The 18,294-nt window shown below is 39.2% G+C and overlaps 1 protein-coding gene across 6 annotated transcripts in view; it reads right to left on the bottom strand.

Annotated features, from left to right (window-relative positions):
• CNTN4 (contactin 4) overlaps nucleotides 1–18,294 on the bottom strand; it is an 893,176-nt gene that overhangs the window by 58,983 nt on the left and 815,899 nt on the right. For all 6 annotated transcript variants that reach the window (XM_042979430.1, XM_042979433.1, XM_042979434.1 and 3 more), the window contains one exon: nucleotides 8,966–9,093. In XM_042979430.1, coding sequence (XP_042835364.1) covers nucleotides 8,966–9,093 — 128 coding nt within the window. The remainder of the gene's footprint in view (nucleotides 1–8,965; nucleotides 9,094–18,294) is intronic.

The following is an 18,294-nucleotide window of genomic DNA, read 5'->3' as shown; positions in this document are numbered from 1 at the left end:
CTCGAGTAAGAATTTTATCACATTAATAGCTAAATCATACTGATTGTAAAAGAGCTGAAATGAGGCAATTAGTACGGCCTATGACAGCCATGAAGAATGAAACATGTGAGGTTTTCAGTGCAAGCCAGATGGATATCTTCAATATTCTTCTTATTATCTGCTTGTGGTAATAAGTTCAATTAAACTGAATCAGAACAACACAAGTCTCTTTGAATTGCCGGAAAAGAAATTAATTATGTGCTTCACATTTAATGAAGCCAAAGAGTCATATTCTGTTTGCCTTTATTGTTTGTTTGTTTTATTTATTTTGATTGCTGAGTATTCATTAGGAACTAAACCATTTATTTCATTCTACAGTAGAGATTTTTCTTTAAAAGACAATTTTGGATTAAAAAGGTTAAATATCATTAGCAATAAGGTTTTTATCTATTCTGTAATATCAGGAGGAGAGATAGAAAGTTGGATCCACTATCTGAATGATTTTGACTGTGATATCTTACCATGCACAAGAATTCTGTCCTGGCGTTTCCTTTTAATTTGAGATATTATACATAGATGACTAACAAAAACAAATCAGCAGTACTCATATTCCCATTTCTAGAATCAGCAGTCTCTAACATTTTTTACAGCCTTTTCCCCTCTGAATATACATGAAAATTTTACCGAAGTAAAATATTGCCAATATAGCTTAAGTCCTTTCATATATCCTCTCTCCAGATCCCTTCTCTCACAAATACCATGAGTTAATTTTTATCCTGAACATGTATTTTTATGTTTAAATATTATATGGTATGATTTCCTGTTACTAATTTTATATTAAATCATATTACATGCATTATATGAAATAATACCACATGTATTATTCTTTAATTTGTGTATTTTTCCCTTGTCATTACAAACAATGTAATGAACATCTTTGCAAGTGTACCTCAGAACATGTATAATTTCCTCTAGAGCAGATACCCAGAAATGGAATTCCCAAGCCATGGAGATTGCACTTTTTTTTTTTTTTTAAGGTTTATTTATTTATTTTTGAGACAAAGACAGAGCATAAACAGGGGAGGGGCAGAGAGAGAGGGAGACACAGAATCTGAAACAGGCTGCAGGCTCTGGGCGGTCAGCACAGAGCCCAACGCGGGGCTCGAACTCACGGACCGTGAGATCATGACCTGAGCTGAAGTCGGATGCTTAACCAACCAAGCCACCCAGGCGCCCCGAGATTGCACTTTTCAATGTTATCTTCTCTCTACCGTGTCTCTTCTAGTTTACATTCCTACTTATAGTGAGTGTATGAGTACTGTCCACACTCTCATGAACAAAAGGTTTTCTTGATGTTTATCTTTTGCCAATTTCATATGTAAAAAATCCTATCACACTTGTGCTTACATTTGCGTTTTTCTTATTAGCAATCTAATAAGATTGAAATTTTACTCAAAATCTGGGCCTGCAGTGTGTCTTTTATATCAAAAGCAAGAATGTGAAGCCTGCCTAGGCATAGATGCCTTCCTATGAAAGGGCAGAGTTGGCATAGGAACACAAGAGTTACGGGATTACTTCCTAGGATGAAGAAGACCAAAGATAAAGAAATGATGGCAGGATGCAGTTGGAGTAGACTGTCACGGTATGCAATCTTAATAAAATTAAATCTTAGCATTATAAAACGTGAGAAGATCTTTTACAGAAAGTATTGGGCAAAAGGGGAATCATTCTATCCATGATTAATATTGCTAAAGGCACACTATTTGCTACGTCCATGTGGCCCTCATTAGGGCTCACAGGAATGTCAGGGGAAATATTACACTGTTTCATCAAGGTCTTGGCTTCATGTCTTGGTATAAAGAGTTCCAGGTTATGTCATGCTCTGTGAACACAGGAGGAACAAGAGGCACACTTATCTAACTTTTCTTTAGGATTCTCCTATTTTACTTAACTGTTGCCAACTCCACTGTGGCAGGTCTCCATATCTAACAGGATCTAGTATTGAAATACTCTGGCCATTGTCCTTCCACCAGGGGACCTAACATAATTAGCATTTAGCACTTCTAACAACAAACTTTTCCTACTCTGGGTGCCTTGGGTCAAAATTCGTGTTAATCCTATTAGAAAGACCCTTAATTATTGCCTAGAAATAATTGGTTCCAGTGGAAGACACTTAATTAGGTTGAAATGTATTCTGTTATAAGGGCCCAATGTTAAAAGCTTTTGTTGTGGGTTAGCAGCCAAATGTCATTGCTGGTTACTGATTTCTGATTGATCCCCAGTCAAATATGGATAAAGCCTTGAATAATTTTACATAGAAGATGTGGGCTGTTTCAAACTCATTTCCAAAAAAGGTTCCAAGTGAAAAGACTCTACATTATTGTGTCAGTCATGGTATGCATGGATAGGTTGATATTTCTCAATGTCATACAGTTAAAAACAGATGTATTTTACATGGAATATTGTAGAAATGTTGTAGAAACTCATTGGTGTTGGTAAGAATTTCCTTTCTGTTATATGTATGTGTTTGATAACATCTTTTCTTCTAAATGTAAATAAATTCTTGACGGGTTGGACATTGAGCATTCTGGGAATGAAAGCATCAACTAAATGTTCATTAAGCCACAGGAGCGTCTTCCCTTTGCAGGAATGGAAAATGAGAATTTTCTTGTTACAAGTATTTGAGGTCTTTTTTTTTTTTTTTAATTTTCTAACATTTATTTCTTTTTGTGAGATACAGACAGAGCACCAGCCGGGGAGGGGAAGAAAGAGAGGGAGACAGAATCTGAAGCAGGCTTCAGGCTCTAAGCTGTCAGTACAGAGCCCAACCCGGGGCTCGAACCCACAAAGTACGAGATCATGACCTGAGGTAAAACCCGATGCTTACATGACTGAGCCACCCAGGTGCGCCCAAGTATTTGAGGTCTTAGTTAAATTCTACTGAGAATCTTTTTTCTATCAAAGATAGTTAAAGTTCAACTTTTTTTTTTTATTATGAAAGTAATTCTGTGCACTGACTAGAAAAAAAAGTAATCTGGAAAACAAAAATAAGTGTTTTTATTTATTTTTAATTTTTAAAAATTACTTTATTTCTTGATCTATTAAGAAATATTTTAAAATTCAGTTGAAAACAGGGTAAAACGTGTATAGAGGGCACCTTAAAAAGAAAAAAACAAATTATTAGTAAAAGAACAACCTGCAGCCAGAGACATGGGTAAACTAAATGTGAAACAGTTCAAATGATTTAGGCTGGTGACAGTGAAAAGTTCAGGAAGAGATAAGTATCTTGATAAACCCCAGTTGACACATTTTGTGCTTTAGGACTCTCCCTGGCCTAATTGTCTGGTTCCATCAGTGTGAGGCCTTCTCATTCCTTGAGAATCAGATCGAATACATTGTTCTAGTGTCTTCCAAGGGTTTTTTTCTCCTCTCTCTCAATCAATGATCCAATTGCCTCTCTGGATTTTTAACTTATATCCAAGTACTAGGTCAACCCTTTTGATACTGGGGTAAGGTTAAGGTCTTGTGAAAGAACTAACCCCACCAATTTTAGCTTGTAATCAGACTCAAGGGGATGTCAAAATTCCCAGTACTGCATAACCTGGCAAGGCTATACCTCAGACCAAGTATTGAAGATCTGTCTAGGGAAATAAAAAACTCATAAAAGAAAGGATCAGTAAGTTTTTTTTTTTTTTTTCTGGAAAGGGCCAAATAACAAATATTTTAGGTTTTGCTGGCTAAGAGGCAAAATTGAGAAAATTATGTAGGCAGTTATATATTATATGGTTTTCGTCATGATGGTTCAATTCTGCAGTTGTGTAAAAATAACCACAGTCAATATGTAAACAAATGACATGGCTGTCTTCCACTGAAACCTTATTTACAGACTCTGAAATATGAATTTCATAACATTTTCACATGTCTGAAATTGTTATTATTCTTTTGAATTTTTTTCATCCAGTGAAACACATAGAAACCATTCTTAGCTCCTGGGCTGTACAAAAACAGATAGTTGGCTTTGGCCCATGGGCCATCATTTGCCAACCCCTGAAAATATAGCATATATATCAAGATCAAGTAGGGTGCTTATTAAAAATTTTTTTTTCTTTATCCCTAAAGACTTAGATTTATTAGGTTAGGGCACTGGAAATCTATATTTCTGCTAAGCATTCTAATGAACTTTCACTTGCGATGCGGCATATGCAAAGTTCTTTGATGTAGGACAGAGCTTCTCAAAGTATAGTCTGGAATCACCAGCCGTAGACTTACTCAAGGTCATTTTGGTTGTGGTTCAGCAAGATAACTATGATAATAACATCCACAGCTTAGAGCCTTGCACTTCATTTTCATGCCTGGAGGTTGTCAATAGGAGCTAGGGTTGCTATAACCATAGTTATCTTGCTGAACTACATTGAAGACAAATACGCTAAGTTGCCCTTCTTTAGGAGTGCTACTTAAAAATATCTCTCATATGAAACCTGTACAGCAAAGACACTGTATCATGCGAAACGGCATGCCTTTTACTCTGCTACAGAGATAAAAATGAATTAGTAAGTACAATATTGCATGCAAATGCAGCCTGCCCTCTGTATAGTTTTTAATGATGTCGACAATTGCTAAAGCTCATCTTGGTTGAAAGGTCAAATATTATGCTTTCTGGTAGGATTCAGGGGTCTGACATGAGAACTGTTCTTGTTTAAAATTAAACAGCAAACCAAATCCCAAATATACTATAACTAGCTTAAAAAATAATATCAGTAAAATTTAGAAATTCAGATGATGGGATGATAATCAAGAGCCCCCTGGGCACCTGTCAGAATTCTGCAGTTTGGAAGCCTGCTCATGCATAATCTGAATATTTATCCATTTTATGGTTGCCAGCCAGAGATTTATTTTAAACCTCCTGTACCTGCTGTAGTGGATTTATCCCTTCCTTCTCCCCCACCCGCTTACTTACTGACCCTGTGTTTGACACTATCTCCGGCCTCCCTTGAAAACACAGTGGTGGGGGTGAGGAGAAAGAGAATTGGATTTTAAAAGCATTGTTAATGACAGAATTATTATAAAAAGGTTAGGGAAGATGTGTTCTGATGTCTGACCTTCACGGTGTTTTAATCCTACGTATGAGGAGATCAAAACGAATACAAGCACATTTTAAGGTTAGAGAACACCTTCTCTGATAAATTAGTCCCTTTGTAGACCTCAAAATTGAATTAAAATACAGCGCTCAGTCATATTTCAGGCTAAACTGTTACATTTACATTAAAGGTACAGGGCTGAAGCATTATGATGTGCGATTCAGTACTTGGCACAGTTCACATGGAGTTCAGAATGGTTTTCTCTGCCTTTATCGTGCTTTATGGGGCAGATTTCTAAATTGCATTTCTCGGTTTATGTTAATGTCCTTCACAGCGACCTGGTGGTCTGGATGCCCCTATGCACACACATGTACTTCCCATTAATGCTAATGGGAGTCAGAACCAAGCAACGGGAGATAAATGTTCTCTCAAATACCTTCTGACCTTACCTAAAGTAACAGGATTGCTAACTTCTGTGAACATATGGACCAGATAAAACTCATATTTCTTTTTTTCCCCCTTCTCACCTATAAGAATAATAAAAGAAGCAGAGAACCTCTGCAGAAAAACCGACTGCAATGGAGCACCACCAGCCAAGCCCAGAAAGAGCGTGGCTTTTAAACAAATGAACTCCCCCTGGCAGGGAGCCAATGACCCCAGGGCTCATACCTACAGATCTTGGCCTTCCACTTTCACAGGCTACCAGGCTCTTCCTGCCACAGTCTTTTTCGTTCCCCCCTATATCAGGACATTTTAGTTCTTAAGTGTTCCATGTGCCTCAGCAAAACAGGTATTGATCCTGTCGTATGTCCCTCTAAATCCTTTCCATAAGTCCGCTAAAACTATCCTGTAAAATGCCAATGTACCATCTTTCCCAATCTTCATATCCCATCTTTATGATTTTGTGTATTGCCTCATAAAAATAACACATACTTAACATTTTTCTTTATACTGGCTCACTTCTTTACTTAAATACATTTTATTTTTTTTAAGTTTTTATTTATTTTGAGATAGAGAGAGAGAGCAGGAGCAGGGGAGGGGCAGAGAGAGGAAGAGAGAGAGAATTCCAAGCAGGCTCTGCATTGTCAGCACAGAGCCCTATGCAGGGTTCGAACTCATGTACCGTGAGATCATGATCTGAGCCAAAATCAAGAGTCAGATGCTTAACCGACTGAGCCACCCAGGCATCCCTTTACTTAAACATATTTTAAAAGGAGGTTTGTTTTTTTTTTAATCATTGCCATGAACGGAAAACTAGTATTTTCCTAATACACATTGTAAGAAACAAATTATTGAAAAAACTAAAAAACAAAAAACAGTGAAAGTATGAAGTCTAAAACTGTCTCTTACACTATACTTGGGGAATCACCATTTGCATTTAAGGAGAAGTCTAGAAATAAAGTATTTAATCTCTTTAAAAAGGTGGATGTTCCTACCTCAGCAACATTTATATCCACCCCAAACATGGGGTGGATATGGCATATTTCATAACTGGTTTATTGGCAAGTTTTGTGCTGTGATTTGGCACAAGACAAGCATCAGAGAACCATCTGGATGGATGGGGATGGAGTGTCCTGGGACTGGTTGTATGGCTGGAATATGAACTCTAATGGGAAATACAGGACACTCCTTTCTGTCCACCATCTTGAAAGCCAAGGAAATCAAGGCTTATCAAACACAGGACATAACTTGTAACCACATATAAAAACATCCAAAAACAGCAATATAGAACAGCAAAAAGTGGTTTCTAGCCTTAGGTGTTTATAATCTTTCACATTCTCGGGCATGTTTTTGATGGCAGGTTCAGCAGTTCTCTTTGCTAATTACTCTAATGGGCTGGTGGTGGCAACTTCAAACATGTTCATTTCAACAAGATTCAGAATGTATGTGCAGCCATTTTATTCAAATATAAGCTACAACAACAAAACAACCACTAATATTTCCTGAGTGCCAAACATTATGTTAAGCACTTAACATGGATTATCACAGTCATCAAAACAACTCTAAGAAGTCGGCACTGCTATTATCCCAACACAGGTTAATTATGTAGTCCAAGGTCACAGAGCTAGTAAGTGAGAAAAATGAGATTCAAAGCCAGATCTCTCTGCCTGTAAGCCCAGTCTCTTAATCACTACCTAAGACTACTGCCTAGTACTCTCTTGTATCTCTATAACTAGCAAATAATCTATAATTAGGTCCCAGCTCTGCCATTAACCAGCTCTGAAACCTTGGGATTCCTCTTGGTCCTAGCTGATCACTGTTTCCTTCTGCAGCTGAGAAAGCCATAAATTAGCAAAGACCTCTAGCTGGAATTTTGATTTACAAATATTATCTAACCTCTTTTTCTCTTTGCCCTGTGAAACCAAGTGCACACATAGTCTATGCCCATGCTATTGCTCTGAGTGATTAATTTACAGACTGAAATAGTGGAGTTAATCTAAATACAGATTTACTTCTGACTCTTGGTCTTCCAGTTTTTCTGTGTACTAGATAAGTATGTTTTGAATAAAAAGCCTTCTCTAAATGGTAGTATCTTTCCAATTTCCAATGACCCCAAAATAGGCAATTAGATAGTTGTTATCTTTCTTCTTCTTTTTTTTTAATGTTTATTTATTTTTCAGACAGAGAGACACAGAGCATGAATGGGGGAGGGTCAGAGAGAGGGAGACACAGAATCCGAAACAGGCTCCAGGCTCTGAGCTGTCAGCACAGAGCCCGACGCGGGGCTCGAACTCACAGACCGCGAGATCCTGACCTGAGCTGAAGTCGGCCGCTCAACCGACTGAGCCACCCAGTCGCCCCTTATCTTTCTTCTTTAAATTACAATTGAGATAGATAGAGAGATATTTTTATTTTTCTTAGGCTATCTTACTTCACAGAAGGAGCAACAAAGAGGAAGAAGGAAATAATATGATGTGACCCATCTATATCTATTATACAAAAATATCTATTTTATAAAAATATATTATAGAAAAAGAAAACAGAATTAAAAATATTTCCTAGTACAGGAGTCCTGGATTAACACTCCTCTTCCACTACTGGTGACCTTGAGAAAGTCACCAACCTGAGCCTTATCTTCCCCAGTCAGATCATCCATTGCCGAGATCCTTTCAACTCAAAAATTCTATGACTCTATAAGCCATGAAATAATAGAAATGCAAATAAAATGTAAATTAAAATCTCATACTTTGCAATTTAGTACTTTCAGCCCATCCCATCAATCGGGTGATAGAATAGACTCATATCATGTACTGTGCTAAGGGCATAAAGGAATTTGTGTCATATACTACAAAGCACCCAGACTAAGGTTATGTGGAAAATTTTATTTCCTCAAAACCGAGAGGGTTGGCAGGGTGACTAAAAAAGCACAGAGGTGATCAAAGCCCTTTATTGGTATAATAATCCATATCCATATCTCTGAATAACCAGAGTAGCTCTTTTAAAAATAGCCAATGTCATTGTTTAAACAATGTTGGCTAAAAATAGTATTTGAGTCATGGGTTTTTAATTTGTTAGCACAGTGTTCCTAGACATGAATTTCAAATCTACAGAGACTTGAAAGAAATTTAATTAAAGGATTGAAGATAACATTAGTTACAATAGTATAATGGATACAATGGCTGTAATTCTCAAAATTGTATTGGATGATGCTGAAATAAGATAGCCTTTCAATCATATTCATTACCAAGGGTTCTCTAAGAATCATTAATCATATCATGTTTGGCATGATGTATTAATTTAGCAACACAGTAATATCTGTACATGTTAAAATGAATGATGCCACTTCTATAGATAGCAATATTAGAATCTGGCTCCCTAGACCACTCAGCCATCCTGACACCCGAGATGGCAATACTAGAAATGAAAACATGTATATCAGTGTATGTGTTCTCTGGGTTAGTCATTACCTTTTACTACCAAGTTTCCAGTACTGCTAGCAGTTCCAAAATGGTTAGTGGCTACACAGGTATAACTTCCAGCATCTGACTTAGTCACATTGACAATTCTGAGGCTTCCATCTTCAGAAATGGTAATTCTGAAATTAAAACAAACCAAAAATGGTAAGTTTAACTCATATGACTAACTGAAAATTATTTCCGTCATCTTTCAAACTCTTAACTCATGGCTATATCACTTGATAGCCTCATCTTTATTTAGGGTATTTATCTATAGACACATAAATATAATTAGGATATATGACTTATTTAGCACTTTTAACACTTATCTTGGTAAAACGATCCCAACATTCTGTTGGAATAAATTAGAAACATTAGATAGGTTGTAACCATTCTCTGTCTTCGGCATCTCTAACCACATTATGCATAGGGAAGTTTTATTATAGATCACCATTAGTCTTTATTTATTTATTTTTTTAAGTTTTGAGACATAGAGACAGTGTGAGTTGGGAAAGGGCAGAGAGAAAGGGAGACAGAGAATCCCAAGCAGGCTCCATGCTGTTAGCACAGAGCCCGATGCGGGGCTTCAACCTACAAAACCATAAGATCATGACCTGAGCTGAAATCAAGAGTCGGACGCTTAACCAACTGAGCCACCCAGGCACCCTTCATGTTAGTCTTTAAACAGCTGAGGTATAAGAAAAAAAAAAATCTCTTGATTGGCCATTTCATTTTCATTGAAAATGTTTTCTTCTAAGGGTGCCTGGGTGGCTCAATTGGTTAAGCGTCAGACTCTTGATTTCCGCTCAGGTCATGATCTTGTGGTTTGTGAGATTGAGCCCCACATCAGGCTCTGCACTAGCCCAGAGTCTACTTGGGATTTTCTCTCTCTCTCTCTCTCTCTCTCTCTCTCTCTCTCTCTCTCCCTCCCTCTCCCTCTCCCTCTCCCTCTCCCTCTCTCTCCCCTCTCCTGCTAGCATGCGTGCATGCACTCTCTCTCTCAAAATAAACTTAAGGGGCGCCTGGGGTAGCTCAGCGGGTTAAGTGTCTGACTTCAGCTCAGGTCATGCTCTCACAGCTTGTGGTTTTGAGCCCTGTGTCAGGCTCTGTGCTGACAGCTCAGAGCCTGGAGCCTGCCTCAGAATCTGTGTCTCCCTCTCTCTCTCTGGCCTTCCCCTACTCACACTCTGTCTCCTCTGCTTCAAAAATAAATAAACATCAAATTAATTAATTAATTAATTAACTTAAAAAATGTTTTCTTCTAGATGAGTGGCTTAAATTTAAATGAGCTATTTTTAGGCATATTTGCTGAAATATGTCAGGCAATACATTTTTAATGAAATGCAAGAACTGAATTAAAAATAAATTAAAATATCCCACAAGATGGTATGACAATGGCAGAATAGCAAATGGGGATGGCACATCTCAGGGCCCACAGTTTGTGACAAATATCTACCACCTGAGAAGGAAACACATTCACTGAGAGACACAAAACTGGAACAGGAAAGATTGTAGAGAACCCTGTTTTCAACAGAACTAAGCAGCAGAGGAAGGTACAGAGATGAACAGGACACATAGCCTGGCTGGGACACCAGTCAGAGAACTAAAAAAAATGTACACAGGTGGCCCATTCAAAGTAAATGTCTGCTGAACCTCCAGTTTATCCTTCAAATTCACCCATTTCTATCTCTTCTCCTTCCCCCTTCTCATCTACTCTATCAAAACAGCCTCTTATATGATTTGCTGTTTTTACTCTTGCCCCTCAGATGTATTATTATTCTTCAGTCAGTGATCAGGTGATCTTTTAAAATATAGATCAGATTACATCTTCTCTCAGGCTTAAAGATCCTTCTTTGCACCCCAGTGCACTCAGAATAAATTCTGTTCTATAACCCAGAAGGATCTGGCCTTTGCCTTTCTCTTGCCTACTTGATTTCATTCCAATCTTTCTATCCTTCAATGAACTATAGGCACACTGGCCTTCTGAAAGTCCCTAGAGAGCCTGGGACCCTTTCCCACCTCAGGGCCTTTCTATCTGCTGCTCTGCCTACCTTTACACCAGGACATAGCTACCACCTTCTCACCCTCTCATGACCTCAACTCAGAGGCAGCTCTTTTCTTACAGACTCATATCTCTAAAGTGGATTTGTTTTATTTTGTTATTCTCTTTTTTTGCAGCCACTTTTTTTCTTCATCTCAAACACAATCTAGAAGTCTTGCTTACTTGTTAGCTATCTTACCACATGGCACATGAGCTTCTCTGTGGGCAAAGACTGTGTTTATCTTATGACTTAACCTCTAGGAACTAGTGCCTAGGATAACCTGTAGTAGATGCCTTGTAAGTATCTGCTAAGTGACCGAGTGAATAAGTAAATAAATAAATATCCTAGGAAAAAAAATCAGTAATGTTATAAGAATTCAGAGTGGCTAAACCACTGTGCACTCGTGCTAGCCCTAATAGAGTTCTTTACAAATATTTGAAACAAGGGGTCTAGATTGGTCACAGCTTCACTTAATAGAATTTTTGGTTAGTCATTTTAAAACCACAGGTGAAGATTAAAATATACTGGTTTGAAAATGCTCTATATACTTTTCATGAAGGCCCTTAGGGATGGAGCAGCTACAGATTTCCTGCTGACTCTCAGGCTGATAAGAAGGTATGAAGGCAGACGCACCCTATATAGGATGTTGGAATCAGAAGGATGGGTGTTCTAATTCCAGTGCTGTCAGCTCTACCTGTGTGATCAGAGGCAAGAATTAGGTAAGATAAGGTCAGTGGGATTTCTAGCACATTTCCTGGTATGTACTAGGCAGTCGTTTTGTTGCTGTTATTCTTTCGTCTTTAAAACTGTCCTCCTACTTAGTTTTTTGTGCATATGGGAAAAATGGGACATTCTCTGAACATACTTTTCCTTAATATAGTAATTAAGTCAGCCTGCTTTTTGCACTCCAACTACTATATCTGACAAACTGAGGTCAATACACAAATGAACCGAGTCCTCCCAAATCAATATATAAGAGGCAGACAAGGAGGCCCTTTATTCATTCACACCATAATACACACATAACAGTTGCTCAATAAAGATCATATGATAACCCATTAGCCCAAGAGCAGATGTACTGATAAAAATAGAGTGGTGATTAAATCCTAATTCCCTCAATAATCACAAAAATAGCTTTAAATGAGTTAATCATACTCCTATTTATAAAACGATTCTCTGGAAATTGTGAAATGCCAACATAGAACATCTCAGTAAGGAAGGTGACATTTGTGTTTTGGACATGGAGTCATCTTCCATGAGGTAACATACGTCTGGAGCATATTAAACACTAAGGGGTGAGGTGACTCTTTCAAAGCACAAAGGCCTGTTAATAACTTTACCATTTCAAGTGGTAATTTCCAAAAACCTAAAACCACTGCCTGTATCATACTGTTTAATGCCAACAGGATATGAATAAGAAAACAAGAGTTTGTCATCAGATCACCTGGTCTTAGCCTTGACTCTGATTCTTGCTAAGTATATGACCTGACCCAATTACTTATGTCCAAGCTAAGGTTTCTTAGCCTTGGCACTAATGACATTTTAGAGCACATAATTCTTTGTCCTGGAAGGATATTTAGCACTATCTTTATCCCATACACACTGCATTCTAGTCGTTCTGCCTCTCTTCCCAAGTTGTGACAATCAAAGATATCTCCAAATATGGGTAAATGTTCCATGGGGGGCAAAAATCATTCCCAATAGAGAGCTACTGGTCTACATCAGTTTTTCTTCTTCTTCTTTTTTTAATGTTTATTTTATTTTTGAGAGAAACAGAGACAGAATGCGAGTGGGTTAGGGGCAGAGAGAGAGGGAGACACAAAATCCGAAGCAGGCTCCAGGCTCTGAGCTGTCAGCACATAGCCTGACGCGGGGCTTGAACTCATGAGATGTGAGATCGTGACCTGAGCCAAAGTCAGAGGCTCAACCAACTGAGCCACCCAGGCACCCTAGTTTTTCTTCTTTTAATGTCACTGGTTACTATGATGATTATCTTCTACAATGAGATACGAGAAAGGTTCTATTAATTGTAAAGTGCTGTATAAATGTTTTTTCCCATTTCCCACTGTCCTTTGCATCCCTGAATCCTTAATGATGGTATATCCATTGCACCCAATGGATATAAAAGGCACCCAACATATTGTTGCTATCCAGCTATGGGACCCAGCTAGCTCTACACAATCTTTCTCAAGGCTCTCTTTGCCCCTTATACTCAAAGCTTCCTTATCCAATTTCCTTTAAGCTTTGTTAAATGACAAAGTAATTTTGACAAACTAACTACTCATTTTTAATATTTCAGTGCCTGACATTGGTTAAGTGTTTTAATATCCCCCCATGCCTCATTTTTTTTTTTTTTTTTTAACAAAGAGGTAAGAACTAAGCCTCCAAGACTTAAACTCTGGACAATGGAAAAGGTGAGTGAGGGAGATAATTTGTAGAAGGAGTAAATTTTAGTATCTGTCATTAAATTATATCCTATTGCTGTGACTGTTTATTTTTCCTAGCTATAATCCAAATGTGGATATAACATGGAATTTTGGGAGATTGAACCACCTTCTTTTTTTTTTTTTTTTAATTTTTTTTTTTTTAACGTTTATTTATTTTTGAGACAGAGAGAGACACAGCATGAACGGGGGAGGGGCAGAGAGAGAGGGAAACACAGAATCGGAAGCAGGCTCCAGGCTCCGAGCCATCAGCCCAGAGCCCGACGCGGGGCTCGAACTCACGGACCGCGAGATCATGACCTGAGCCGAAGTCAGACGCTTAACCGACTGAGCCACCCAGGCGCCCCGAGCCACCTTCTTATCCAAGCAATATAGTGTGCTGATTGAGAACATAAACTCTGAAACTACACTGTCTAAGCACAAATCAGCCTCGTGCCACTTATGAACTGTGTGACTATTATCTTCGTATGTAAGTGTCCTTATTTAGATAATGGAATAATAAAAGTAACGATCTCCCAAGGTGTTATAAAGATATGCAGTGCTGACACCAATGCCAGGCACTTGAAATGTGCCATGTAAGTGCACTAGCCAAATATTCTGTAAACTAAAATTCTGTAGCCTCCTAAATCCATTGTTTCAGATATTAACAAAGGACTGTGGTAAGGCTAAGACTACTACCAAGTAGTTCTGCCCTTCTGAAATCCTATAAAACATTATTATGCTTAATGAAGCATGTGGGCAACATCAAGTAGTTACAGAAGGGGATGAAAAATTGGACTCATTTATTCAAAGATATCTACTCAACACCTCCTGTGCACCAGGCCTACATAAAGCAGAAAGACCTTAGATAATTACGTACCTAGAAATGATGTCAATGTGTTAAATACCGTAACACACACATTTCTATACAGGCATACTAGGAAGGGCACTGCGTTTGCTGGTAGGGAATCTGTTTCCCATGCTATTCACAGTATAAAGATAGGCAAGGACCAGGGCCTGGCCAATCAGGAGACCCTGTTTCCCCGTCTGCAGTGATTGGCTTAGGGCTAGGCATGCTAGCAAAACCGGGAGCTATTTGAGGAAACAATCTCTTTCTATTGAATGATTACATTTGGAGATGGAAATCTAGAACTGTTAGCAGTCATCCTACCCACCACTGGAAGCATGACTTAAGGAAGTCAAGTGAAGACAAGCAGAGACCAGGAGGCAGAGAGAGAGAGAGAGAGAGAGAGAGAGGAGAGAACTTATGACCTCTTTGAGCCCCTGTTTCTGATCATGGCTAAGCCAGAAGCTTCCTTTGGATGCCCCAGTTACACAAGGCAATAATTTAAGATACCAGAAATTTGGTGTTAATGCCTTGCAATTGGAAGATCCCAATATCTTAGAGAAATTAGTGAACTTGTTCAGGAGATAGTGGTAGTGAAAGTGGAGAGGAGAGAATAAGTTCACCAGATGATTTGTTGACAGCTACCTCTTTAGAATTTGTTGCCAGAAGACTGGTTAACTCAATTATAGAGGAATGACCATGTATTTCTGAGTCTGAAAAAAGTGACCTGATCTTCTTTTATATACAGCTGTATCATACACTTTTTGCTATTTATTTCTGCAGATAAAGTATACAAGTATACAATGACTTGTTGCTTTGAATTTATGGGATTTTTGTAAGTGGGTAATTAGCATAAAGCTAGCATTTGTCCCTGGGGTGCTAATTTAGACTAACGTGAGAAACATTTGAAATATAACTCAACACAAATGTTTAGATACTTGCTTCCTTTCAATTTGGATTCTATACCAACTTAGAAAAAGTTTTTTGACTAATATTTCTATATTCATTTTTTCCATGAATATAGTGCCTGAATCCAATCCAAGGACAGTTGTATTTTTACGTTTATTTCTTGATGAGATTTCAAAGTTTCCATTTCATTTCAGTTTTCCTGTTTCAGACTATTGACTGACCCATAGCTATTAGCTTGATAATGAACTTTGAGCTCCTTCTAATACTCATGAATAGTGATAGAGTTAGATAAAAGGAATTGAAAATGTAGATCTGTTCCTGGCTTAGAACAGGTTAGCCCTGACCTACCTGTAGGCTCCTTTTAAATCATTGATAGTATCAGAGAAAAGTCAAAAATGATAAAGCAGCAGGTAGTAAAAATAAAGATGTGACATAGGACTTAATTTTCCCTACATGAAAAGAGGTCATCTAATTCACAACACAGTAAATTGCACATTGCATAGAGAAGCAGTTATTCCTCCACTTCATTTAGAGATTTCAGATCCACAGAGGATAGGAACATATCTGGAATTATGAGATAAATTGAATCTTTCTTTCTTAATATGAGGCTCTGGGTTATGGCCATTGAAGAGCTGACCTTGTCAGTCCTATTAATCAAAACCAGTCTGGGGACACTGGACCTTTAAAAATGCTGATCCTTTCTTTTTGGGGGCTTTAGTAATGGATGACAAAAGCTGCCAACTCCACAATATTCCATCACCCTAAAGAGAAGGGTTATCCCCAAATGGTGACCCATGATTCTGAAAGCAGTTCTGCAATGGAAGCCCAATTGCTGGTGATAGACGAGGCGCATCCTCACCTGTCTGGAAACACTCACTTTGTAAGTAAAACCCTTTAAGGTACAACTGAGAAAATCAGTTCTCCCCTCCTGCAAAGGAGGGTATTGGGGATTAATAATTTCCTTTCAACCACACAATGGAGGGTTCAAACTGTTAACTTTTTAAACATGTTTATTTATTTATTTTTGAGAGAGAGCGAGAGAGCGAGCACAAGCAGGGGAGCGGCAGAGAGAGAGGGAAACACAGAATCTGAAACAGCCATCAGCGCAGAGTCCGATGTGGGGCTCGAACCCACAAACTGTGAGATCATGACCTGAGCTGAAGTTGGACACTTAACCAACTGAGAGACCCAGGCACCCTCTGTTAACTTTTAAGTCCTCTTTAACATGTATTTATTTTTGAGAGAGAGAGAGTGAGCAGGGGAGGGACAGAGAAAGAGGGAGACACAGGATCTGAAGCAGGCTCCAGGCTCTGAGTTGTCAGTGCAGGGCTCAATGTAGGGCTCAAACTCACAAACTGTGAGATCTTGACCTGAGCCGAAGTTGGATGTTTAAACGACTGAGTCACCCAGGTGCCCCGAGGTCATCTTTAATAGTGTTAGAACACGGACAAAATAAATCACTTAAAATCATGCATAGTTAGGGGCGCCTGGGTGGCTCAGTCGGTTAAGCGTCCGACTTCAGCTCAGGTCATGATCTCGCGGTCCGTGAGTTCGAGCCCGGCGTCGGGCTCTGGGCTGATGGCTCGGAGCCTGGAGCCTGCTTCCGATTCTGTGTCTCCCTCTCTCTCTGCCCCTCCCCCCTTCATGCTCTGTCTCTGTCTCAAAAATAAATAAACGTTAAAAAAAATTAAAAAAAAATCATGCATAGTTAAAAAAATCTCAAAGGGTCATAAGAGGCTTCTCTTTTCTCTTACACATGAGGAGTTCCAGAAAACACATTTGCTATTTGAAAGAACAGATTTACACATTACAAAAGAGGTTAACACTCCTGGAGGGCTAAAATATATTCTAAAGCTTGAAACATAGTTACTATAAGTACTGCTACTTCTGAACTCAAGCCAACAGGCAGAATGGTGGAGATGTCATAGGATTCCTAACCCCAGGGGCTGACAGTGATGTACTAGAATGAGGACAATTAAGTCACACATCCCTAAACCAGGGGTCACTATACCTTAAGACCCAGTATCTGGCTAGGCACATGTCAGCCAGGCAGCTAGGGCCTCATTTTTTTTTTTCAACGTTTTTTATTTATTTTTGGGACAGAGAGAGACAGAGCATGAACGGGGGAGGGGCAGAGAGAGAGGGAGACACAGAATCCCAAACAGGCTCCAGGCTCTGAGCCATCAGCCCAGAGCCTGACGCGGGGCTCGAACTCACGGACCGCGAGACCGTGACCTGGCTGAAGTCGGACGCTTAACCGACTGCGCCACCCAGGCGCCCCACAGGGCCTCATTTTTAAGTCAAAGGAAGGACTGCCTAGCTACAGATGTGTGTGCATCATTCTGCATTGAATTTTTTAATTTTTTAATTTTTTAATTTTTTGCGAGAGAGACAGATCATGAGGAGCAGGGGGCGGGGGTGGGGGGGTGGAGGGAGACACAGAATCTGAAGCAGGCTCCAGGCTCCGAGCTGTCAGCACAGAGTCTGACACGGGGCTCGAACTCGTGAACTGAGATCATGACCTGAGTTGAAGTCGGATGCTTACTGACTGAGCCAGCCAGGTGCCCCCGAATTTTCTTTTAATCCAAATAATTCGGAGATTTCATGTAAAAACCCATTCCTAGCTAGTTGTGATTAATGGCAAAATAGGATACTACCACACGGCACTCCTGTAGGGCACCAGTGAGCTGGAGGGGAAAAGCAGTAGCTCCTTTAAGCAGTCACTAGACTTTGTAGCTCCTACCTTGGCTCCAAGAGCTCATCAATGTCTCTACCCTATTCCTGCGGGGTTTTGAGATCACTTTAGATTACTTTAAACTATCACCCTGTGCTGAGTAAATGGAACAGGGCTTTTGGGTAGCCTTTAGGCTACAGGCTACATTTTCCTTTTTGGATTCTCCCCACACCAGAAACACCTCACAGACCAAAGCAAGGAGCAGGAGGGGGAACAGGGTATTATATTAGTTTTCTCTGGCTGCCATAGCAAGGTGCCACAAACTGGGTGGCTTAAAACAGCAAGAATTTATGATCTGGAGCCTAGAAGTCTGAAATCAAGGTGCTGGAAGAACTGGTTCCTTTTGGAAGTTCAGAGGGAGAATCCTTCTTTGCCTTTTTCCTAGC

This window comes from Panthera tigris, chromosome A2 (assembly GCF_018350195.1).
Source record: "Panthera tigris isolate Pti1 chromosome A2, P.tigris_Pti1_mat1.1, whole genome shotgun sequence".
Classification (NCBI taxonomy): domain Eukaryota; kingdom Metazoa; phylum Chordata; class Mammalia; order Carnivora; family Felidae; genus Panthera; species Panthera tigris.
Note: the sequence above shows the minus strand (reverse complement) of the source record. Positions and strands in the feature narration are given on the sequence as shown.